This window comes from Oncorhynchus masou, chromosome 28 (assembly GCF_036934945.1).
Source record: "Oncorhynchus masou masou isolate Uvic2021 chromosome 28, UVic_Omas_1.1, whole genome shotgun sequence".
Lineage (NCBI taxonomy): Eukaryota > Metazoa > Chordata > Actinopteri > Salmoniformes > Salmonidae > Oncorhynchus > Oncorhynchus masou.
In genome coordinates this window covers 40,453,210-40,480,017 of record NC_088239.1, presented here as the reverse complement: position 1 = coordinate 40,480,017, position 26,808 = coordinate 40,453,210, and the positions used below count along the sequence as shown (strand labels likewise).

At 44.0% G+C, this 26,808-nt stretch overlaps 1 protein-coding gene across 1 annotated transcript in view; it reads left to right on the top strand.

Annotated features, from left to right (window-relative positions):
• Positions 1-22,857, top strand: part of LOC135517579 (lysosome membrane protein 2-like) — a 69,447-nt gene extending 46,590 nt beyond the window's left edge. Inside the window, exons 8-12 of the mRNA XM_064942008.1 lie at positions 12,746-12,864; positions 13,139-13,212; positions 13,388-13,439; positions 15,251-15,403; positions 22,394-22,857. Of these exons, the coding sequence (XP_064798080.1) occupies positions 12,746-12,864; positions 13,139-13,212; positions 13,388-13,439; positions 15,251-15,403; positions 22,394-22,501 (506 nt within the window). The 3' untranslated portion in view covers positions 22,502-22,857. The remainder of the gene's footprint in view (positions 1-12,745; positions 12,865-13,138; positions 13,213-13,387; positions 13,440-15,250; positions 15,404-22,393) is intronic.
• Positions 22,858-26,808: the final 3,951 nt, after the last annotated feature.

Genomic DNA, 26,808 nt, shown 5'->3' with positions numbered 1-26,808 from the left:
GACTCTTCTTGAACTGCGCTGTTGGTTAAAACTTCTTCTGCCCCTTTTTTTAAAGGAAACACTTTAAAGTTTGTGGAAATGTGAAAGGAATTTAACAGAATATAACACATTGGGTCTGGTAAAAGATAATACAAAGAAATACATCTTTGAAAGGCTATTACTCAAGCCCAGGCGCAATTTACATGTTGGCCACTTGATGGCAGCAGTGTATGCAGCATTTATGTTCAATTTTTTTTGTCACGACTACCCAAATGTGCCTAATTGGTTTAACTTTTCAAGTTCAAAATTGTGCACTCTCCTCAACAATAGCATAGTATTAGTTCACTGTAATATCTACCGTAAATTGCACAGTGCAGATAGATTAACAAGAATTCAAGCTTTCTGCCAATATCAGATATGTCTATGTCCTGGGAAATGTTCTTGTTACTTACCACCTCATGCTAACTGCAGTAGCCTACGTTAGCTCAACCATCCCATGGGGGACCCACCGATCCTGAAGAAGTTTTAACAAACTATAGTTTTGGCAAGTCGGTTAGGACATCTACTTTGTGCATGACACAAGGAATTTTTCCAACAATTGTTTACAGACAGATTATTTCACTTATAATTCACTGTATCACAATTCCAGTGGGTCAGAAGTTTACATACACTAAGTTGACTGTGTCTTTAAACAGCTTGGAAAATTCCCGAAAATGATGTCATGGCTTTAGAAGCTTTTGATATGCTAATTGACATCATTTGAGTCAATTGGAGGTGTGCCTGTGGATGCATTTCAAGGCCTACCTTCAAACTCAGTGCTTCTTTGCTTGACATCATGGGAAAATCAAAAGAAACCAACCAAGACATCAGAAAAGAAATTGGAAAACCTCCACAAGTCTGGTTCATCTTTGGGAGTAATTTCCAAATGCCTGAAGGTACCACGTTCATCTGTACAAACAATAGTACGCAGGTATAAACACCATGGGACCACGTAGCTGTCATTACCGCTCAGGAAGGAGACACGTTCTGTCTCCTAGAGATGAACGTACTTTGGTGCGAAAAGTAGAAATCAATCCCAGAACAACAGCAAATGACCGTGTGACGATGCTGGAGGAAACAGGTACAAAAGTATCTATATCCACAGTAAAACGAGTCCTATATCGACATAACCTGAAAGGCTGCTCAGCAATGAAGAAGCCACTGCTCCAAAACTGCCATAAACCACCACATTTTGCAACTGCACATGGGGACAATAGATCATACTTTTTGGAGAAATGTCCTCTGGTCTGATGAAACAAAAATATAACTGTTTGGCCATAATGACCATCGTCATGTTTGGAGGAAAAATGAGCACGCTTGCAAGCCGAAGAACACCATCCCAACAGTGAAGCACGGGGGTGGCAGCATTCATGTTGTGGGGGTGCTTTGCTGCAGGAGGGACTGGTGCACTTCACAAAATAGATGGCATCATGAGGATTGAAAATTATGTGGATGGAAAATTACATGGATATTTTGTAGCAACATCTCAAGATATCAGTCAGGAAGTTAAAGCTTGGTCGCAAGTGGGTCTTCCAAATGGACAATGACCCCAAGCATACTTCCAAAGTTTTGGCAAAATGGCTTAAGGACAACAAGGTATTTGAGTGGCCATCACAAAGCCCTGACCTCAATCCAATAGATCATTTGTTGGCAGAACTGAAAAAGCGTGTGCAAGCAAGGAGGCCTACAAACCTAACTCAGTTACACCCGCTCTGTCAGGAGGAATGGGCCAAAAACCTATTGAGGGAAGCTTGTGGAAGGCTACCCGAAATATTTGACCCAAGTTAAACAATTTAAACAATTTAAAGGCAATGCTACCAAATACGAATTCAGTGTATGTAAAGAAATATAAGCTGAAAAAAATAATTCTCTCTACTATTATTCTGACATTTCACATTCTTAAAATAAAGTGGTGATCCTAACTGACCTAAGACAGTGACTTTTTACTAGGATTAAATGTCAGGAATTGTGAAAAACTGAGTTTAAATGTATTTGGCTATGTTGTATGTAAACTTCCGACTTCAACTGTATTACGCTCCAAAATGACACCGTGGGCTGTGGTCAAAAGTGCACTATATGGGATAAGGGTGCCATTTGGGACAAAGCTCTTGTGTTATGAAGTCTTTTGCTTGCCATGCTAATGCCCACTCTCTCAGGTGACCGTGGCTAGCATTTTAGTCACACCACCACTCACTCAAACTCAAATCAAATAAAAAATTCAAAGTGCATTTAGAATTGCAACACAATTTGCATTAAAGCAATAATAGAAGAACATAGAAAGCAAAAATATCTATTATTAAAATCCGGCTCAAGAGGTGCGTTTTTAATAGTGATTTAAAAACCTCAATGGTGTTTGCCCCTCTTACCTGACAGGGCAAGCTGTTCCACAACTGATGTGTTTTAATAGAGAATGTTCCGCCCCAGCCTTGGTTCTGCATCTAGGAACCTGGAGTGGAGCGCCCTCACTGGATTGTAAGGAACAAGCATGTCTGTCAGATAAGAAGGGGCATGCAGTGACTTAAAAGTTAGGAGAAAGATCCTTAAAATCGAAAATCAGACTGATGCGTCACAGAGTAACTGGAGTGATGTGAATTCTCCTCAATTATAATCACAGCCGTATATATTCCCCCCCCCCCAAGCAGACACATCGATGGCCCTGAACTAACTTTATTTGACTCTATGCAATCTGGAAACTACATATCCTGAGGCTGTATTCATTGTAGCTGGGGATTTTAACAAGGCTAATCTGAAAACAAGACTCCCTAAACTGTATCAGCATATCTATTGTGCTACCAGGGCTGGTAAAACCTTGGATTTTTCTATTCTAACTTCCGCCCTCCCACCGGCCTCCATTCGGAAAAACTAACCACAACTCCATTTTGTTGCTTTCAGCCTATAGACAGAAACTAAAACAAGAAGCTCCCGTGCTCAGGTCTGTTCAATGCTGGTCCGACCAATCTGATTCCACGCTTCAAGACTGCTTTGATCACGTGGGTTGGGATATGTTCCGCATTGCGTCAAACAACAACATTGATGAATACGCTGATTCGGTGAGCGAGTTCATTGGAAAGTGCATTGACGATGTCGTACTCATAGCAACGATGAAAACATTCCCAAACCAGAAACCGTGGATTGATGGTAGCATTCGCATGAAACTGAAAGCGCAAAACACTGCTTTTAACCAGGGCAAGGTGACCTGAAACATGACAGAATACAAACAGTGTAGCTATACCCTCCGCAAGGCAATCAAACAAGCTAAGCGTCGGTATAGATACAAAGTAGAGTCGCAATTCAACGGCTCAGACACAAGAGGTATGTGGCAGGGTCGACAGTCAATCACGGATTACAAAAAGAAAACCAGCCCCGTCGCGGACCAGGATGTCTTGCTCCCAAACAGACTAAATAACTTTTTTGCCTGCTTTGAGGACAATACAGTGCCACTGACACGGCTCGCTACCAAAACCTGCGGACTCGCCTTCACTGCAGCCGATGTGAGTAAAACATTTAAACGTGTTAACCCTCGCAAGGCTGCAGGCCCAGACGGCATCCCCAGCCGCATCCCCAGAGCATGCGCAGACCAGCTGGCTGGTGTGTTTAAGGACATATTCAATCAATCCTTATCCCAGTCTGCTGTTCCCACATGCTTCAAGAGGGCCACCATTGTCCCTGTTCCCAAGGAAGCTAAGGTAACTGAGCTAAACGACTACTACTCCGTAGCACTCACTTCTGTCATCATGAAGTGCTTTGAGAGACAAGTCAAGGACCATATCACCTCCACCCTACCTGACACCCTAGACCCACTCCAATTTGCTTACCGCCCGAATAGGTCCACAGACGACACAATCACAACCACACTGCACACTGCCCTTACCCATCTGGACAAGAGGAATACCTATGTGAGAATGCTGTTCATCGACTACAGCTCGGCATTTAACACCATACTACCCTCCAAACTCATCATCAAGCTCGAGACCCTGGGTCTCGACCCCGCCCTCTGCAACTGGGTACTGGACTTCCTGACGGGCCGCCCCCAGGTGGTGAGGGTAGGTAACAACATCTCCACCCCGCTGATCCTCAACACTGGGGCTCCACAAGGGTGTGTTCTGAGCCCTCTCCTGTACTCCTTGTTCATCCATGACTGAGTGGCCATGCACGCCTCCAACTCAATCATCAAATTTGCAGAAGACACTACAGTGGCTTGATTGCCAACAACGACGAGACGGCCTACAGGGAGGAGGTGAGGGCCCTCGGAGTGTGGTGTCAGGAAAATAACCTCACACTCAACGTCAACAAAACTAAGGAGATGATTGTGGACTTCAGGAAACATCAGAGGGAGCACCCCGCTATCCACATCGACAGGACAGTAGTGGAGAGTGTAGTAAGTTTTAAGTTCCTTGGCGTACACATCACGGACAAACTGAATTGGTCCACCCACACAGACAGCTTCGTGAAGAAGGCGCACCAGCGCCTCTTCAACCTCAGGATGCTGAAGAAATTCAGCTTGTCACCAAAAGCACTCACAAACTTCTACAGATGCACAATTGAGAGCATCCTGTCGGGCTGTATCACCGCCTGGTACGGCAACTGCTCCACCCACAACCGTAAGGCTCTCCAGAGGGTAGTGAGGTCTGCACAATGCATCACTTAGGGAAAACTACCTGCCCTCCAGGACACCTACACCACCCGATGTCACAGGAAGGCCATAAAGATCATCAAGGACATCAACCAACGAGCCACTGCCTGTTCACCCTGCTATCATCCAGAAGGCGAGGTCAGTACAAGTGCATCAAAGCAGGGACCGAAAGACTAAAAAACAGCTTCTATCTCAAGGTCATCAGACTGTTAATTAAACAGCAACCACTAACATTGAGTGGCTGCTGCCAACACACTGACTCAACTCCAGCCACTTTAATAATGGAAATTGATGTAAAAATATATCACTAGCCACTTTAAGCAATGCTACTTAAATATAATGTTTACATATCCTACATTACTCATCTCATATGTTTATGTATATACTGTACTCTATATCATCTACTGCATCTTTATGTAATACATGTATCACTAGCCACTTTAAACTATGCCACTTTGTTTACATACCCTAGATTACTCATCTCATATGTTTATGTATATCCTGTACTCAATACCATCTACTGCATCTTGCCTATGCCGTTCTGTACCATCACTCATTCATATATCTTTATGTACATATTCTTTATCCCTTTACACTTGTGTGTATAAGGTAGTAGTTTTGGAATTGTTAGGTTAGATTACTCGTTGGTTATTACTGCATTGTCGGGACTAGAAACACAAGCATTTCGCTACACTCGCATTAACATCTGCTAACCATGTGTATGTGACCAATAAAATTTGATTTGATTTGATTTCTCTAGTATCTAAGAAAGGAAACAGAGATTTGAGATTGGCCTATTGTTTTTTATTTTTTAGTCCTATAATATTGTTTTTTTAGGTCTAATTACAGCCTATTTAAGAGATTCAGGGACTATCCCAGTATGGAAAGATGTGTTTACAATTATTAGTGGGAGAAGTTATTTGACAAGCTTCGTGGGTTTAGGGTCAAGTTGGCAGGTGGAAGGCTTGGAGTGCATAATGAGTTCAACCAAGTCAGGGGTGTTAAACAATCCAGAATAGCTGTGATCTCCTCATACTCCTGTAGGGTTTGTGGCATATCAGATGACTTCATTGAGATTTTAACTCTAATTGTAGTAATTTTCTCATTTAAAAAAATCATTAAATCTCTTACAGGTGAGGCTAGAAAATGCTCAGGCAGGCTGGGGCCTGCTTCTATGTGGGACTTGCTACAGTGCTGAAGAGAAATCTAATCTATTTGTTATCATCTATTAATTTAGGAGTAGGACGCATGCGCAGACCTTAAGGCTTGCTTGTAATTTGTGATGCTGTCTGTCTGTCTTGCCATGCCATGCCAGCCAGCGGACTTCAAGCTTGGAGGAATGCTATTGTGGTATTAATGCTAGAATCTATCATTTCTGCGAGGCAGCTAAAATAAAATCCAGGTTCAGCTGGACTATCAATTCAATTTAAAAAGTTCTAAGTACATGGTTTGAGAGTACAGAATTTTGAGGAGAGACTGATACATTTAAAATATCAATACCATAGGATAGGGCTAGATCTAGCGTATGGCTATGGCAGCGGGTGGGCACAATACATTCTTAGCAAAGACTAAATACTCTATAAGAGAGGAAAATGCTATTCCCAGGGCATCACTGTTATTGTCCACATGTACATTAAAATCATATATAATTACTATTTTGTCATATAGGATTACAAGGCTTGATAAGAATTCAGCAAATTCTGGCAAAAACATAGTATAAGGACCAGGTGGCCTGTAAAATTCAAGTAGTATTTTGCCTTAAGCATGGCATAGTTCAATTGTGCCAATTGTGCGGCTCCCTATGGGACTCCCAATCACAGCTGGTTGTGATACCGCTTGTTTTCTAACCAGAGTGTATGTAGTGACGCCTCTAGCACTGAGATGTTGTGCCATAGACCGCTGCGCCACTCGAGAGCCTGTTAGTAATAAGTTCATTTACAGTTTAAGTGTAGGTTTAGGACTGAGAGCTCTAATAGGCCAAGTCTGATAAATTGTTTAGTGCCTGTAGCTGAGATGTGATGAGTCTGTATCATAATAAGATTACTCACATTTGATCCAGGCTGTTTTTGTTGTCTTTGAAGTCTTTGTAGTCTGGGTCTGGGGTATACAGGTTGGATGGAATTAATCAAATCGTATTTGTCACGTGCCGAATACAACAGGTGTAGACCTTACCTTGAAATGCTTACTTACAACAATACAGTTTTAAGAAAATAAGTGTTAAGAAATTATTTACAAAATCAACTAAAGTAAAAACGCTTTTAAAGAACCAATAAAATAACAATAATGAGGCTATATACATGGGGCACCGGTACCGAGTCAATGTGCGTGGGTACAAGTTAGTCGAGGTAACTGAGGTAATAAGTACATGTACTATAGGTAGGGGTGACTCAGCATAGATAATAAGCAGCGAGTTGCAGCAGTGTAAAACAAAAGTGTGTGGGGGGGGGTTAGGGGTCAATACAAATAACCCCTAACCCCCCCCCACACACACTTTTGACATAAACAAACATGGGTACGATGACCCCACGCGCACCTATACAACCTAAAACTACACTGACAATAAAACAATCTCTGACAAAGACATGAGGGGAAACAGAGGGTTAAACAGAGGGTTAAATACACAACATCCCAGTGGGATTGAAAACAGATGTGTGGGAAGACAAGACAAAACCAATGGAAAATGAAAAATGGATCAATGATGGCTAGAAGACCGGTGACGTCGACCGCCGAGCACCGCCGAACAAGTGGAGGCAAGGACTTCGGCAGAAGTCGTGACAGTACCCCCCCTGACGCACGGATCCAGCAGCGCGTCGACACCGGCCTCGGGGGACAACATGGAGGACGAGATGCAGGGCAATCCGGATGGATATGGTGGAATTCTGATAACATGGAAGGATCTAACACGTCCTCCACCGGAACCCAGCATCTCTCCTCCGGCATCTACCCCTCCCAGTCCACGAGGTACTGAAGGTCCCTCGCCCGACGTCTCAAATCCAAAATGGATCGAACAGAGTACGCCGGGACGCCCTCGATGTCTAGAGGAGGCAGAGGAACATCACGCACTTCAAGCCTCCTGGAGCGGGCCAGCCACCACCGGGCTGAGGAGAGACACATGGAACGAGGGGTTAATACGGTAATTAGTGGACAGTTGTAACCTATAACATACCTCGTTCACTCTCCTCAGGACTTTAAACGGCCCCACAAACCGCGGACCCAGCTTCCGGCAGAGCAGGCGCAGGTTTCGGGTCGAGAGCTAGACCCTGTCCCCTGGTGCAAACACCGGGGCCTCACTACGGCGACGGACTGCGGCAATTTTCTGGCGCCTTATGGCGCGCTGAAGGTGGACGTGGGCTGCCTCCCAGGTTTCCTCAGCGCACCAAAACCAATTGTCCACCGCAGGAGCCTCGGTCTGGCTCTGATGCCAGAAGTGGCTGATACCCTAATACACATTGAAAAGGAGTAAGGTTAGCGGAGGAGAGACGTAGCGAGTTCTGGGCCATCTCTGCCCAGGGCACGAACTTCGCCCACTACCCCGGCCAATCCCGGCAATAAGACCGCAGAAACCTATCCACATCCTGGTTAACTCTCTCCACCTGCTCATTACTCTCGGGTGAAAACCTGAGGTAAGACTAACCAAGATCCCCAGACGTTCCATGAACGCCTTCCAGACCTTTGATGTGAACTGGGAACCCCGATCAGACACTATATCCTCAGGCACCCCATAGTGCCGTAAAACGTGTGTAAACAGGGCCTCTGCAGTTTGTAAGGCCATAGGGAGAATGGGCAAAGGGAGGAGACGACAGGACTTTGAAAACTGATCCACAACGACCAGTATCGTGGTGTAACCCTGTGAAGGTGGAAGATCAGTCAAAAAATCCACCGACAGATGCAACCACGGCCGATGAGGAATGGGTAGAGGTTGTAGCTTACCTCTGGGCAGGTGTCTAGGAGCCTTGCACTGGGCGCACACTGAGCAAGAGGAAACATAAATCCTCACATCCTTAGCTAAAGTGGGCCACCAGTACCTCCCATCAAGACAGTGTATCGTCCAACCTATCCCAGGATGACCAGAGGAGGGTGACGTGTGAGCCCAATAGATCAATCGGTCGCGGACAGCAGGCGGAACGTACAGACGACCAGCTGGACACTCAGGGGGAGAGGGCGCTGCACGTGACGCCCGCTCAATGTCCGCGTCCAGCTCCCACACTACTGGCACCACCAAACATGAAGCTGGGTGTATGGGAGTGGGATCCATGGACCGCTCCTCTGTGTTATACAGCCGAGACAATGCGTCTGCCTTAACGTTCTGGGAGCCTGGTCTGTAAGAGAGTAAACACAAAACGAGTGAAAAATATGGCCCACCTTGCCTAGCAAGGATTCAGTCTCTTCACCTGCCGGATGTACTCCAGATTGTGGTGGTCAGTCCAGATGAGAAAAGGGTGTTTAGCCCCCTCAAGCCAATGCCTCCACACCTTCAAGGCTTTTACAACAGCTAACAGCTCCCGGTCCCCCACATCATAGTTTTGCTCCGCCGGGCTAATCTTCTTCAAAAAGAAAGCACAGGGGCGAAGCTTCAGTGGCATACCCGAACGCTGAGAGAGCACTGCTCCTATCCCAGCTTTGGATGCGTCCACCTCCACTATGAATGGCAAAGAGGGATCCGGATGAGCCAACACAGGCACCCTGTCGATGGGGTGGTAATTGAGTCGCCTTCTTTTTTTACAGAAGGCGAGAGCCAAATCGGCATATTCGGGGGGAATGCGCAAGGTGGAGACCTGGTCTGGACTTTCCACCGTAGTAGCCCCAACGGAAACCCCTAAACACCTACCTGATCAGTCCTGCAACCACCCCGTGAAAGCCCTCTGTGGCCAAGAAACAGTGGGGTTATGACAAGCTAACCAGGGTAGGCCTAGCACCACAGAATACGCAGGAGAATCAATAAGGAAAAGACTAATCTTCTCCTTGTGACCCACCTGTATTATCATACACAAATAAACCCTGACCCTAATGGTCGACTATCTAAGGCATGAATAGGGGAAGGCATATCCACAGAAACAATAGCGATCCCTAAACTATGAGCTAAACTTTTATTAATGAAATTCCCAGCCGCGCCTGAATCTACTAGCGCCTTATACTGGGAATGCAGGGAAAAATCAGGAAAAGAGACAGAGACAAACATTAGTGCAACAGAGGGCTCTGGATGAGAATGGTGCCTACTCACCTGGGGTGATGCCAGAGTGCCCTGCCTTCTCTATTCCCAGAGGAACCAACCGGGCACTGACCAGCAGTGTGCCCTCTGCGACCATGAATGGTGCTCGAGCGGGAACCCCCTCCAGTCTCCCTGCGCACCATCCCTCCCAATTCCATAGGTTCGGGAGAGAGGGTGTGGGAGGATGGAACAACCAGACCCCGATCTAGACGTCCAGGAGTAGACAGCATGTTGTCCAGCCTGATGGACATGTCCACCAGCTGGTCAAAGGTGAGGGTGGTGTCTCTACAGGCCAGCTCCCGACGGACGTCCTCGCGTAGACTACAACGGTAATGGTCGATCAGGGCCCTGTCGCTCCATCCAGCGCCGGCAGCCAGGGTCCAAATCTCCAGAGCAAACTCCTGTGCACTCCTCGTCTCCTGCCTCAGATGATAGAGGCGCTCACCCGCCACTCTGCCTTCGTGTGGGTGGTCGAATACTATCCTGAAATGGCGGGTGAACTCAAAATGGTCCAACGCCGCATCCTGCTCTCTACACACAACGCTGGCCCACTCCAGGGCTTTCCCGGTGAGGCATGAGACGAGGGCAACAACACTTCTCACGGTCCGATGGTACTGGGGAGACCGTGGCCAGATACAAGTTCAGCTTAAGAAGGAAACCCTGGCAGCCGGCAGTATCTCCGTTGTATCCCGTGGGTAGAAATAAATGGATCTTCTGAGGTTCAGGAGGGGAAAAGTGTTAAAGGGAGATCCTGGTTGTGGTGGTGGAGGTGCTGGAGAAACTCCGTCTCTCCCCAGTGGTCCATATTCTGGACAATGCGATCCAAGGCGGCGCTCAGACAGTCAATCGCCTCAGCTTGTTCCATGACTCATTCCTCCACCTCCATGAGCGATGTGTCTTCTCCTACTGACTTCATAATTTGGTCAGAGATTCTGTCAGCGTTGTATGTATAGGTGGCAGGGAAGTCAGGCACAGGAGTCAAAATGGGGTGTAAATGGAGTCTTTTAATAATTGACCACGTAACATGCTCCATAACACAAAAATGTACAGACATAAACAAACATGGGTACGAGGACCCAACGCGCACCATTACAACCTAAAACTACACTGACAATAAAACAATCTCTGACAAAGACATGAGGGGAAACAGAGGGTTAAATACACAACAGGTAATGAGTGGGATTGAAAACAGGTGTGTGGGAAGACAAGACAAAACCAATGGAAAATGAAAAATGGATCAATGATGGCTAGAAGACCGGTGACGTCGACCGCCGAGCACCGCCCGAACAAGGAGAGGCAACGACTTCGGCAGAAGTCGTGACAACTACACTGTTCAGGATGTGGTTTTATTGGTCTTGTGAATCCTGAGCCATCTGTGTGTTGATCTAGTATTAGCTGCATCTCAAGGGTTTGTTTCTTTTGCTGCCCATTCACATTTGACATATTCCACTAATATATTGCAAACAAGAGGATCCAATCGTATTTGATTACTTCCTCATTGAGCTTGAACAGCCTCTCCCTTTTCTCGTCATCAGAGTTTCAGAGCAGGAAGGGGAGGACCATCCTCCTCAGTGAATTTTTTTTAAAGCATTTAAAAAGTTATCATTTTTAGATAAACTGTACCAAATACAGTCATGTCACCAAATAAATTATTAAAACACACTATTTTGCAAAGGTCTAAAGTAGCCTCAATAGCACTCTGTAGGGTAGCACCATGGTGTAGCCGGAGGACAGCTAGCTTCTGTCCTCCTTTGAGTACATTGACTTCAATACAAAACCTAGGAGGCTCATGGTTCTCACCTCCTTCCATAGACTTACACAGTAATTATGACAACTTCCGGAGGACGTCCTCCAACCTATCAGAGCTCTTGCTCTTGCAGCATGAACTGACATGGTTCAAATAATAATTAATGTAGTGCTGAAAGCTTAAGCTACAGCTAGCTAGCACTGCGTGCATAAAATGTGGTGAATAGTAGAAAATAGTTGAACAGTTTTGAACAAATTATTTTTTTCCTAAATGAAGGAGAAACAGGAGAGAGAGAGAGAGAGAGAGAGAGAGTGTGTCATTTTTTTCCACTTTCAGTTTCACTTACTTAGCTAGAAAATGCAGCTAGCTAGTTACGCCTACTGAAACACCCTGCTCAAACAGAGGGTTGCTATGTTAGCTATCTGGCTATGACTATCCAACACAACACTGGAACTCTTCTAAGTTGAGATAAGCTTTTGGTTTTACAAATGTATTGCCACTGGAGCACGCCGGTGTAACTTGATTACTGACTGTACACTGTAATGTTACTGCATGATTGTAGCAGGTTTGCTAACACGTTAGTTCTATTAGCTATGACATTACTTTAGCTAATATGGTAACAACGATGTAGGCTGTGTGTTGCGGTTTGGCTTGGAAAGGTTTATTCGCCTGGTCACATATGTATTCATTCTGCCGATTCTGTTGAAAATGTTTCTTAAACAGAAGCAAACTGAACAAAACGGGGATAAACGTACCTGAAATTGTCCAATATAATCTATTGTTTGCAACTGTTGGACTAATGATTACACCCAATACCAGCTAGATACAGGCAATAGTGTGTAAGACGGTGTTGATTGTCACTCTGTCCATGTGTCACTGTCTGACACATCAAATTTGTCTCTTGACCTGTGTGCACCAACATTGTAAACTTTCATTCATAGGCTAGGTTGTAGCAACCTCATGATGAGTATAGGTAAAATTTGAGTATCATGTAGAAGCCTAATAAACCTATCGCTGTTTCTTTTAACTGGATGAATGGAATATGAGTGACAGTCATCCAATATGCTGTAATAGAAATAAGGTGATGATCATGAAAAAAAAATGCACTGAAACTGCACTGACCACCATTGCTCTCCAGGTGCTCCAGTGGTTGTATCTTTCCCTCATTTCTACCTGGGCGAAGAAATGTACACTAACGCCATTGAAGGACTGAGTCCTGTGAGAGAGCACCACCAGACCTACCTGGACCTGAACCCGGTACACTACCCTCTAGTGTTCACTTCTCTGGGGGTCTGCCCTAGAGTAGAATAGATTGTCGACTTTAAAATGCATTGTTGCACCACCTAGTGTTACAATTGTGGAGAGAATTGCACCAACTGTAAAACATGAACATAAAACATGTTCCCAACCTACCAGCCTATATTTATTCATGTTTAACCTAGACATACATCATGTATCTAGTACATTGAGCATAACACCTGCAGTTCACATGGCTCATCAAAAGTGTGTATGTGTTTTTCTACACTTCCAGACCACTGGTGTTCCTATCCGTGCCAGTAAGAAGGCTCAGATCAATATCCTCATCAACAGAATCTCTGGCTTCCCGTGAGATATCACAAATCCACAACCCAAGTTCAAATAGCTAAAGGCTTTTATAATCTTTGTTTCTATATGATTTCCTTCCATTGTTTAATGATTTCCATCTCACAACCACCAATTATTTCTATATTATTTCCTTTCTTTGTTGAATGATTTTCTTACAATCTCTTCTCCTTCACAGGAAAACCAAATCCCTGAATGAGACTATCTTCCCTGTCATGTTTATCAATGAGGTAAGATCGACTACACAAAAACATACAACTTTGGGAGAATATAACATTTAATTTAAAAAAAAATAAGGTTTTATCTGAGCACTGAACGCAAATTTGCAATGACATCTCTGTCCTTTTCGATTGTACTGTATCCCTTTACAGGGTGCTGTGCTGTAAGTGACACCCCCAGATAGTACAGTCGTGGCCAAAAGTTTTGAGAATGACACAAATATTAATTTTCACAAAGTCTGCTGCATTTAGATTTAGTCTTTAGATATTTTTGTCAGATGTTACTATGGAATACTGAAGTATAATTACAAGCATTTCATAAGTGTCAAAGGCTTTTATTGACAATTACATGAAGTTGATGCAAAGAGTCAATATTTGCAGCGTTGACCCTTCTTTTTCAAGACTTCTGCAATCTGCCCTGGCATGCTATCAATTAACTTCTGTGCCATATCCTGACTGATGGCAGCCCATTCTTGCATAATCAATGCTTGGAGTTTGTCAGAATTTGTGGGTTTTTGTTTGTCCACCCGCCTCTTGAGGATTGACCACAAGTTCTCAATGGGATTAAGGTCTGGGGAGTTTCCTGAGTTTCCTGACCATGGACCATGTTTTGTTCCCCAAAGCACTTAGTTATCACTTTTGCCTCATGGCAAGGTGCTCCATCATGCTGGAAAAATGCATTGTTTGTAACCAAACTGTTCCTGGATGTTTGGGAGAAGTTGCTCTCAGAGGATGTGTTGGTACCATTCTTTATTCGTGGCTGTGTTCTTAGGCAAAATTGTGAGTGAGCCCACTCCCTTGGCTGAGAAATAACCCCACACATGAATGGTCTCAGGACGCTTTACTGTTGAAATTACACAGGACTGATGGTGGCGCTCACCTTGTCTTCTCCGGGCAAGCTTTTTTCCGGATGCCTCAAACAATCGGAAAGGGAAAATGAGAAAATGACTTCCTCAGCAGTCCAATCCCTGTACCTTTTGCAGAATATCAGTCTGTCCCTGATGTTTTTCCTGGAGAGAAGTGGCCTCTTTGCTGCCCTTCTTGACACCAGGCCATCCTCCAAAAGTCTTTGTCTCACTGTGCGTGCAGATGCACTCACACCTGCTTGCTGCCATTCCTGAGCAAGCTCTGTACTGATGGCGCCCCGATCCCAAAGCTGAATCAACTTTAGGTAACGGTCCTGGTGCTTTCTGGACTTTCTTGGGCGCCCTGAAGCCTTCTTCACAACAATTGAACCGCTCTCCTTGAAGTTCTTGATGATCCGATAAATGGTTGATTTAGGTTCAATCTTACTGGCAGCAATATCCTTACCTGTGAAGCCCTTTTTGTGCAAAGCAATGATGACGGCACGTGTTTCCTTGCAGGTAACCATGGTTGACAGAGGAAGAACATTGACTCCAAGCACCACCCTCATTTTGAAGCTTCCAGTCTGTTATTCAAACTCAATCAGCATGGCAGAGTGATCTCAAGCCTTGTCCTCGTCAACACTCACACCTGTGTTAACGAGAGAATCACTGACATGATGTCAGCTGGTCCTATTGTGGCAGGGCTGAAATGCAGTGGAAATATTTTTTGGGGGATTCAATTCATTTGTATGGCAAAGAGGAACTTTGCAATTAATTGCAATTCATCTGATTACTCTTCATGACATTCTGGAGTATATGCAAATTGCCATCATACAAACAGAGGCAGCAGACTTTGTGAAAATTAATATCTGTGTCTTTCTCAAAACTTTTGGCCACGACTGTACATTGTCAGTGAGTTTACAGTGTCTACTCTGTCTGTGCTGATATATTCTGCACCTTCTTTACCCCCTTCTTCAGACGGTGGTGATAGACGACACGTCCGCTGCGAAGCTCCAAAAGCTGTTGCTGATGGTGACGTTGGTGTCCAACTTCCCTCTCATCATTGTTGGTCTGGGGGTCTTGCTGCTGCTGGTGTTCATCTGCCTCATCGTCTGTGAACGCAAACTGAAGGTACCACTGACCTGTGTGTCTGTGGGAGTGTTGAGGGCTTAGCCGAGGGAGATGTGAGGTAAGGTAGAAGCAGAACAACATGTCTTTGAATCAATATACTATAGTTAGGGCCCAGAGTTTTTCCTGGTCAAGTCACATGGTCAAGAATAAGTCCTGGGCTCGGTTGGATAAAACATATTAAGTGTTTCCCTTAAGTAATATTTTCCCCTTACTTAAGGGAATTGTTTATGGGTGTTGCACCTCAATCGGTTTGAACCGTCATCCAACATGGAATTTCAAGTCAGAAACTCTGGCATCTTTCTAAAGCTCTGACATTCTGACCTGAAGATCACTGAAGTTATGATTTTACCTTCTTTTTGTTTTTACAAGTTTCCAGTTGTCTTAAGACGCCCATTAACACAATGCTAAATTACTTACATGTTTGTGTAACTAATCATTTTCTTAACTATGATGCCACCATGATTCAGTAAATGTCTTAACCAGTGCATCTTAAACCATTGTAAGAGTACACTGTATGCATGTGCTTCCATTATGTTTCTGTTCAGAATAAATTTAAACATATTGTTTTTGGCGAAGCTCTCTATTCAGCTCCTGTAAATCCTAATAATCCTACATAATTCTTCCCTTTATCATTAAGATATATTGGTTGTTCTTGATTCTTTATATCATTGCCTTCCTACATGTATAATTAGCATGATAGTTTTCTCATAATCCTCTCTTATGTTTGAGGTAGTGAACAGTATATACTGTATATTGTCATTGATAAAAATTATACACTATTTTGAATAACATACAGTGGGGCAAAAAAGTATTTAGTCAGCCACCAATTGTGCAAGTTCTCCCACTTAAAAAGATGAGAGAGGCCTGTAATTTTCATCTAGTGAATGACCTGCAGAGAGCTGGAACCAAAGTAACAAAGCCTACCATCAGTAACACACTACGCCGCCAGGGACTCATATCCTACAGTGCCAGACGTGTCCCCCTGCTTAAACCAGTACATGTCCAGGCCCATCTGAAGTTTGCTAGAGAGCATTTGGATGTCCCAGAAGAAGATTGGAAGAATGTCAAAAGGTCAGATGAAACCAAAATAGAATGTTTTGGTAAAAACTCAACTCGTCGTGTTTGGAGGACAAAGAATGCTGAGTTGCATCCAAAGAACACCATACCTACTGTGAATCATGGGGTGGAAACATCATGGTTTGGGGCTGTTTTTCTGCAAAGGGACCAGGACGACTGATTCGTGTAAAAGAAAGAATGAATGGGGCCATGTATCGTGAGATTTTGAGTGAAAACCTCCTTCCATCAGCAAGGGCATTGAAGATGAAACGTGGCTGGGTCTTTCAGCATGACAATGATCCCAAACACACCGCCCGGGCAACAAAGGACTGGCTTCGTAAGAAGCATTTCAAGGTCCTGGAGTGGCCTAGCCAGTCTCCAGATCTCAACCCCATAGAGAATCTTTGGAGGGAGTTGAAAGTCCGTGTTGCCCAGCAACAGCCCCAAAACATCACTGCTCTAGAGGAGATCTGCATGGAGGAATGGGCCAAAATATCAGCAACAGTGTGTGAAAACCTTGTGAAGACTTACAGAAAACGTTTGACCTCTGTCATTGCCTACAAAGGGTATATAACAAAGTATTGAGATAAACGTTTGTTATTGACCAAATACTTATTTTCCACCATAATTTGCAAATAAATTCATTAAAAATCCGACAATGTGATTTTCTGGATTTCTTTTCTCTCATTTTGTCTGTCATAGTTTAAGTGTACCTATGATGAAAATTACAGGCATCTCTCATCTTTTTAAGTGGGAGAACGTGCACAATTGGTGGCTGACTAAATACTTTTTTGCCCCACTGTATTAGTGATAATCCTGAAAGCTAAACTATTTTGAGGACACCACAGGAAGTTGGTGGTACCTTATCTGGGGAGAACGGGCTCGTGGTAATGACTGGAGCGGAATCAGTAGAATGGTATCAAAGACATCAAACACAGGGTTTCCAGGTGTTTGATGCTATTCCATTTGCTCCGTTCCGGCTATTATTATGAGCCGTTCTCCCCTCAGCAGCTTCCTGTGCCGGACACAGATTAAGTTTAGTCCTAGACTAAGAGGGTATTTCAGTGGAGATTCTCCATTGACCATATTTTTTAGTCCAAGACTCGGCCTAATCTGTATCCAGAAAACCAGACCTTTGTACAGCATAATACCAGACCTTTGTACAGGTCAAATAAAATAAAATTGCATTCATCACATGCACCGAATACAACCTTACATTGAAATGCTTACAAGCCCTTAACCAACAATGCAGTTTTAAGAAAAATAAGTGTTGAGTAAAAATATATACAGGAGGTACCGGTACAGAGTCAATGTGCGGGGGCACAGGTTAGTCAAAGTAATTGAGGTAATATGTACATGTAGGTAGAATTAAAGTGACTATGCATAGATAATAAACAGAGAGTGGCAGCAACGTAAAATGGGGGGTGGGACAATGCAAATTGTTTGGGTAGCCATTTCATTAATTGTTCAGGAGTCTTATGGCTTGGTGGTAGAAGCTGTAAGAAGCCTTGTGGGCCTAGACTTGGCGCGCCGGCACCGCTTGCCGTGCGAACAGTCTATGACTAGGGTGGCTGTAGTCTTTGACAATTTTTAGGGCATTCCTTTGACACCACCTGGTAATTTGTAAGTCGCTCTGGATAAGAGCGTCTGCGAAACGAAATGACTTAAATGTAATGTAATGTAAATGTATAGAGGTCCTGGATGGCAGGAAGCTTGGCCCCAGTGATGTACTGGGCCGTACGCACTACTCTCTGTAGTGACCTGCGGTCGGAGGCCGAGCAGTTGCCATACCAGGCGGTGATGCAACCAGTCAGGATGTTCTCGATGGTGCAGCTGTTGTCACAACCTGATCTGTTTCACCTGTGTTTGTGCTCATCTCCACCCCCTTCCACATGTTGCCCATCTTCCTCATTATCCCCAGTGTATTTTCACCTGTGATCTCTGTTTGTCTGTTGCCAGTTCGTCTTGTCTTGTCAGGTCTTACCAGCATGTTTTCCCTTCTCAGTGCTTTCTCAAGTGCTGTTCCCTAGTTTCCCCGGTTCTGACCATTCTGCCTGCCTTGACCCCAAGCTTGTCTGCAGTTCTGTATCTGCCTGACTCTGACCCGTTTACAAACCTCTGCCTGTCCTGACCCCAAGCCTGCCTGCTGTTCTGTACCTTATTGACTCTGCCCTGGATTACGGACCTCTGCCTGCCTTTGACCTGTCTTTTGCCTAACCCCTGTTTGGGTCGATAAACATCTGTGACTCTAGCTATCTGTATCTGTTTTTTTTCCTGAGTTTTGATAGTTGTAGAACTTTTTGAGGATCTGAGGACCCATGCCAAGTCTTTTCAGTCTCCTGAGAGGGAATAGATTTTGTCGTGCCCTGTTCACAACTGTCTTTGTGTGTTTGGACCATGATAGTTTGTTGGTGATGTGGACACCAACAAACTTGGAGCTCTCAACCTTCTCCACTAAAGCCCTGTCAATGAGAATGGGGGAGTGCTCCGTCCTTCCTTTTCCTGTAGTGTTGTTATCATAGCACCACACGGCCAGATCTCTGACCTCCTCCCTATAGGCTGTCAAATCAAATCAACGTTTATTTGTCACGTGCGCTGAATAGAACAGGTGTAGACCTTACAGTGAAATGCTTACTTACAGACTCTAACCAATAGTGCAAAAAAGGTATTAGGTGAACAATAGGTAGGTAAAGAAATAAAACAATACAGGCTATATACAGTAGCGAGGCTATAAAAGTAGCGAGGCTACATACAGACACGAGTTGATCAGGCTGATTGAGGAAGTATGTAGATATGGTTAAACTGACTATGTATATATGATGAACAGAGAGTAGCAGTAGCGTAAAATAGGGGTTGGCGGGTGGTGGGTGGGACACAATGCAGATATCCCGGTTAGCCACTGTGCGGGAGCACTAGTTGGTCGGTCTAATTGAGGTAGTACATGAATGTATAGTTAAAGTGACTATGCATATATGATGAACAGGGAGTAGCAGCAGCATAAAAAAAAGGGGTTGGGGGGCACACAATGCCCCAAGTCTGGGTAGCCATTTGATTACCTGTTCAGGAGTCTTATGGCTTGGGGGTGAAAACTGTTGAGAAGCCTTTTTGTCCTAGACTTTCCACTCCGGTGCCGCTTGCCATGCAGTAGTAGACAGATCAGTCTATGACTGGGGTGGCTGGGGTCTTTGACAATTTTAGGGCCTTCTCTGACACCGCCAGGTGTAGAGGTCCTGGATGGCAGGCAGCTTAGCCACAGTGATGTCAGAGGCCGAGCAGTTGCCGTACCAGGCAGTGATGCAACCAGTCAGGATGCTCTCAATGTTGCAGCTGTAGAACCTTTTGAGGATCTCAGGACCCATGCCAAATATTTTTAGTTTCTTGTAGGGGGAATAGGCTTAGTCGTGCCCTCTTCACGACTGTCTTGGTGTGTTTGGACCATTCTAGTTGGTTGTTGATGTGGACACCAAGGAACTTGAAGCTCTCAACCTGCTCCACTACAGCCTTGTCGATGAGAATGGGGGTGTGCCACTGTCGGTGAACTTAATGATGGTGTTGGAATCGTGCCTGGCCATGCAGGGAGTTAAGGAGAGGACTGAGCACGCACCCCTGAACGTCCCCCTTGTTGAGGATCAGCGTGGCAGATGTATTGTTACCTACCCTTACCAAATGAGAGCAGCCTGTCAGGAAGTCCAGGATCCAGTTGCAGAGGGAGGTGTTTAGTCCCAGGGTCATTAGCTTAGTGATGAGCTTTGTGGGCACTATGGTGTTGAATAATGAGCTGTGAATAGTGAATAGTGTAATGAATAGCATTCTCACCTAGGTGTTCCTTTTGTCCAAGTGGGAAAGAGCAGTGTGGAGTGCAATAGAGATTGCATCATCTGTGGATCTGTTGGGGCGGCAGGCAAAATGGTGTGGGTCTAGGGTTTCTGGGATAATGGTGTTGATGTGAGCTATGACCAGCCTTTCAAAGCACTTCATGGCTGCAGATGTGATTGCTACGTGACAGTAGTCATTTAGGCAGGTTACCTTAGTGTTCTTGGGCACAGGGACTATGGTGGTCTGCTTGAAACATGTTGGTATTACAGACTCAGTCAGGGTTGAAAATGTCAGTGAAGACACTTGTCAGTTGGCCAGCGCAAACTCGGAGTACTCGTCCTGGTAATCCGTCTGGCCCTGCGGCCTTGTGAATGTTGACCTATTTTTTAAGTGTTACTTACATCGGCTATGGAGAGTGTGATCACACAGTCGTCCGGAACAGCTGATGTTCTCATGCATGCTTCAGTGTTGCTCGAAGCGAGCATTGAAGTAATTTAGCTCATCTGGTAGGCTCGGGTCACAGGGTAGCTCGTTGCTGTGCTTCCCTTTGTAGTCTGTAACAGTTTGCAAGCCCTGTCACATCGGACGAGCGTCAGAGCCGATGTAGTACGATTCAATCTTAGTCCTGTATTGACGCTTTGACTGTTTGATGGTTCGTCGGAGGGCATTGCGGGATTTCTTATAAGCGTTTGGGTTAGAGTCGCGGTCCTTGAATGCGGCAGTACTACCCTTTAGCTCAGTGCGGATGTTGCCTGTAATCCATGGCTTCTGGTTTGGGTATGTACGTATGGTCACTGTGGGGATGATGTCATCAATGCACTTATTGATGAAACCAGTGACTGATGGGGTGTACTCCTCAATGCCATCAGAGGAATCCCGGAACATATTCCAGTCTGTGCTAGTAAAACAGTCCTGTACATTATCATCTGCGTCATCTGACCACTTCTTTATTGACACCCTGTGCTTCATGCTTTAGTTGTTGCTTGTAAGCAGGATTCGGGATAGAATTATGGTCAGATTTGCCAAATGGAGGGTGAGGGAGAGCTTTGTAGGAGTAAAGGTGGTCTAGAGGTTTTTTTCCTCTGGTTGCACATTTAACATGCTTATAGAAATTTGGTAAAATGGATTTAAGTTTCCCTGCATTAAAGTCCCCGTCCACTAGAAGCGCCCCCTCTGGATGAGTGTTTTCCTGTTTGCTTATCGCCTTATACAGCACATTGAGTGCGGTCTTAGTGCCAGCATCAGTTTGTGGTGGCAAATAGTGTGGTCTACAGCTTATCATGAGATACTCTACCTCAGGTGAGCAAAAACTCGAGACTTCCATAATTTTATGCACCAGCTGTTGTTTACAAATATAAACAGACCCCTTGTCTTACCGGAGGCAGCTGTTCTATCTTGCCGATGCAGCGTAAAACTGCCAGCTGTATCTTATCCATGTCGTCGTTCAGCCACGACTCGGTGAAACACAAGATACTACAGTTTTTAATGTCCCGTTGGTGGATTTTCATGATCGTAGTTCATCTATTTTGTTGTCCAATGATTGTACATTGCCTAATAGGACTGATGGTAGAGGCAGATTGCACACTCGCCGTCGGATCCTTACAAGGCACCTCGACCTTGACCCCGATATCTCCCGATATCTCGAATGACAGGGATTTGGTCCTTGTCGGATGTCTGAAAGTAAATCCTTTGCATCCGACTCGTTAAAGAAAAAATCTTTGTCCTGTACGAGGTGAGGAATCGCTGTCCTGATATCCAGAACCTATTTTGGGTCATAAACGACGGAGACAGAAACATTATGTACAAAAGTTACAAATAACGCGAAATAACACACATAATTTGTTAGGATGCAGCCCTCTCCTCCGGCGCCATTGGACAACAAATACTGTATCTGAAAGATTATGATCCTGAAAAGCTCTTTTGTCCAATGTCTTGCCACTAATATTGTACTCTGTAACCTCCCTCCCCCTCCCTCCCTCCCTCCCTCCCTCCCTCCCTCCCTCCCTCCCTCCCTCCCTCCCTCCCTCCCTCCCTCCCTCCCTCCCTCCCTCCCTCCCTCCCTCCCTCCCTCCCTCCCTCTACTCTCTCTCTCCCTCCTTAAACTCTCTCCATCTATAGATGACAACAAAGGAGGACACATCTTATTCTCCTGTGAGCAACAAGGAGGGTGACGAAAAAAATGTCAGCGCCTACATTGGCATGACTCCAATTATTGAAAAGTCTTGAGGAGCGAATAGGACGGTTTTGTTGTTGTTGCGATTCACAGATCTACTGTGTGTGAGTAGCTGTTCAGAGTTGAATTGTTGCCTTTCTCTGCCTCAAAGTTATAGTCTTGATCAATGTGACACAAGTTACACTATTATTGTGATATCTCCCCATTTGTTTGTTTGTTTGGATCTCGTTTAACCCACAATGGAGGCTATTCTTCCAAGAGTCCCTGTAATATTGGTTGATAATACACGTGACCCTTTGACCTGCTGTTTCAGACATTCTCTGAAAGTTAAACTGTTTGATACCTGTTATTCACTTCTAATCTCATTGTAATATAATGTAAATAAAAATACAATATCCTGTAACAAAAATATGCATCCTTCGTTCTTCCCCTGATTGAATGGATGAAAACAGTATGGTGGAGGGCTAAGTAAAGCCATCGCTATATTGCATGATTAGAGATGGCAAGGGAAGGGAACATGTTTTTTGAATCCAGCTGATCACTATGGTCCAGTTTCCCAGACACAGATCAAGCCTAGTCCTTCTCAATGGATAATCTCCATCGAAACAGCTTTTTAGTCCAGGACCTGGCTTAATCTTTGTCTGGGAAACCAGTCCTACTCCATGTGTGTGTCCTAAAGGTGTATGTATACTCATTTAGGTACTATGCTAGGAACTATGCCATTGTGCATCATGGGATGGTTTAAAATGTAGTATAATTCTCTACCCATGAGTGTCAAAGAAGGTCAAGTAAGTTGTAAAATGCTCTATTGAGCAATGAAGGCTAAACAATTCATGCAATGAGGATGTCCTTTTTATGAATTTGGATTCATATTAACACTGCAATTTTTTAAATGTTCTAATTATTACATTTCTACAGCTTATCACGTTTTTAATGCACTGATTAAATTGATAGTTGGTTGGTTGAATACGTTCAAATATGTAAGGAACGAAAATGAAGTCTAACTATGTTTATAAAAATATGTTACAGAAAATATCTCTGTCCATACCTAATACATAGGTTACCTTCACTATGAACTTGTAAGTGGTGATATGGTTGCAAGTCAGTGTCAAGTTGGTATGAATAGATTCGGGAGACAGGGCTGGAATGCGTAATAGTTTTTTTGTTAAGCCCAAATTACGCCCTGCCGTGTAAAGGCACTGGGACAAAGACCAAACAAACACGTAAAGCAACACAGGGTAGAAACCCAAAACAAAAGAGCGAGGAGTACCTCAAATAAATAACACATGCACACAATGATTAACACACTGGACGAGACCCGTAATCATCTGCGCAATCCAGAATGGCACAAAAGCCAAAAGACACAGCACAGGTACTCACACGCACCAACGGACATAGTAACAATAATCGACACCACTATGGTGAACAAAGGGCACATGCATACAAATACAATCAGTGGGAATAGGGGCCAGGTGTGCGCAATGAAAGTTCCAGAGGGATCCGTGACAGTGTGCATTTTTAAGTGTTATGTGTATGACATTTGAAATTTAGGGCCAGGTTTCATTTTGGGCCTACTTTTATCACGGTCACTGCGCTCAGACCGAGTGAGCTACGGTCAAGCTGGGCATCTCGTTGAACTCGGCACAGCCTAGAGAGTATGGTAATGCCATTGCAGGCTCTGTGTGTCTTTAATCCCCGCACAGTGTCACTCCATCCTTGCTGTCTGTGTGTGTGTGCGTGAGAGTTTTTTCTTTGACATCTGTTGGGTGAAATGACTGATTTACAGTTCATGAGGGTTGCCTAATCACACATACAAAGTTTTGGAAAGATCTGACCTTTTTAACCCGATAAGGTATTCATAACCCACATAGGCTTCAGGTTGAATTTCGGGGAGCAGGCAATGTATTCCTATTGGAAGAGAAGTCATTGCAAACTGTTTGATGTAAACACCTTTTCACTGTTAAGGGTTAATGCCACATGGTCAAGGTTAGGCTTGCACAGATCGGGAGGACCTCAGGAATGCTCCTGATGGCTTTGTGTTTCTTTAAGCCCCGCACTGTGTCTCTCCATCCTTGCTGTGTGTGTGTGTGTGTGTGTGTGTGTGTGTGTGTGTGTGTGTGTGTGTGTGTGTGTGTGTGTGTGTGTGTGTGTGTGTGTGTGTGTGTGTGTGTGTGTGTGTGTGTGTGTGTGTGCGTGCGTGCGTGCGTGCGTGCGTGCGTGTGTGTGTGTGTGTGAGTTTTTTCTTTTCTGTTGGGAGAAATGACTGATTACAGTTCATGAGGGTTGCCTAATCACACATATGAAGTTTTGGAAAGATGTGATCTTTTTAACCCTTCGAAACAGCCCCTATGACCCAATTTAAGGCACTTCCGGTTGACGCAGGAAACTGAAAGTGAACACATATCCTCCTTGGGGTAGGCTCTTACAGATTTTTGAGTTTTAAGTATTTTACGTTAAGAACTGACTTATTTACAGAGGGTTGAATGATTGAGTGTTATTTCAGAAAATCACAGAAAATCACAGAAATCACGTAGAGTTCCGAAACCCACCATAACGGATTCGTCTGAACATGCCGCAACTGGATATGTAATTTCTTGGGGAAAAAACACATTTGTACATTGTACGATTTCTCTTACATTATGATAGGTAAATGTCTGGTTCTTTTTTTCCTTACACCGTAGGTTCATGTACTTTGATGTGAAGCGGTCAAATTAGCCTTTAATCCCAGAAAAATGGCCTTAATGTTAAGGGATTTTTATGAATAATGAATCAATAATTATGTATACATTTCAATCAGGACTGACTAATCAGAATACTATTGTGTTACTGTATAGATGTATGAATTTTCTTTTAATCTTAGTACTGAATATAATGTGTGTAAATATAATCAAGAATTAGAACAATGACTCTGTTCCTTGGTAGAAATAAATGAACTTATCGTCAGACTGGCTAGAATGCTTATCTACACAGGAAGACCTTGGCTCGGTCATAAATTATTTTAAATTGGTAGGGAGACGATGTGGGAAGGCTTGAGATACTGCCTTTGTACCAGGGTGGGAGAAGAGACGGGACAGTTTGAAAAACTAATGACGTCAGGCCTCGACGCCATCTTGTTTCGGGGCTAACAGCCCATTAGTCCAAACCTATGCTCACCAAGTTTAGTCTTTTCCATTTAGGAGATGTTTTGTACATTTGCAATAAGATTCCATTCTCCATCTGGTGGAATTTACCAGGACAGCGGAAGAATTACAAAAATCTAAACATTTTAATAAACGGAAACTGAATGTCCGAGAGACTTCGTTTAATGACTTCCCACAAGATCTGGCCCCGGTGCACGGGCCGCCGCCATCGGCAAATTTTACAAACATTCACGGCCGTCTAGTAAGGGACCGTACATTTTCAATATGGAGTTTCTCATTGATCATACAGCAAATGCTGAAAAGTGGCCTTTATGTATGTAAATGAGATATTTATATATTTCATTTTCAATAAATGTGCAAACATTTCTAAAAACATGTTTTTACTTTGTCGTTATGGGGTATTGTGTGTGGATGGTGTAATGCAACAAAATGTGGAATAAGTCAAGGGGCATCAATACTTTCTGACAGCAATGTATATTTCTTTCTGCTATGTGTTGCCCTTTATCTAATCCTTCATCCATATATTCAGTATAGAGGCCAGCCATAGTGACTGTGAGGCTTAATCCTAATCCATTTATGGCTTGTTGTTTTGATTAAGTGGTCACGGGGCTTGGCTGAGAAGACACTTGGCGATTTTCACTACCAGCCTATAGCCATGGACTGGACTAGAGAGAGCTATACTACACCTGGAGCATGACTGAGGCCCTGTGTGTACCAACCTAGAGGTACCACCCATCATCACAAAAACAACTGGAACAAGTTGTCTCCTGTTTGAATAAATATGTCTGAAAAATCATCCAAACATCCCTTTTTCTTCCCTCAACGTGTTCTGGAGGCTGAAAAGAGTTAGAAAAATAAGGTCTTTGCTGCTGATGTGCTAAAATACTGAGGTGGAGACCTCATCGTGGAGAGGAAACCTGGCCAGGTAAGATGGGTCTTGCAATTGTGTTGCAGTTTTCTAGTGTGATGAAGGGATTTGACTGCTTGAAATAGAGAAGGTTGTTGTAAAATATGATCATTATAGGCTTTGTTGGTTGACTATAATTTCAAAATAATCTTGCCAGGCCCATTTTATATGTCCAAATATTAATCAATCACAGAACAGTTAATTAAATGCACATTTTAATCATGGAAATAGTGCTTGTAAATGTCTTCAAATAATAAATGCATATTCTTTTTTATATTTTTTATATAACTACAGTTGTACCTCACACAAGGTC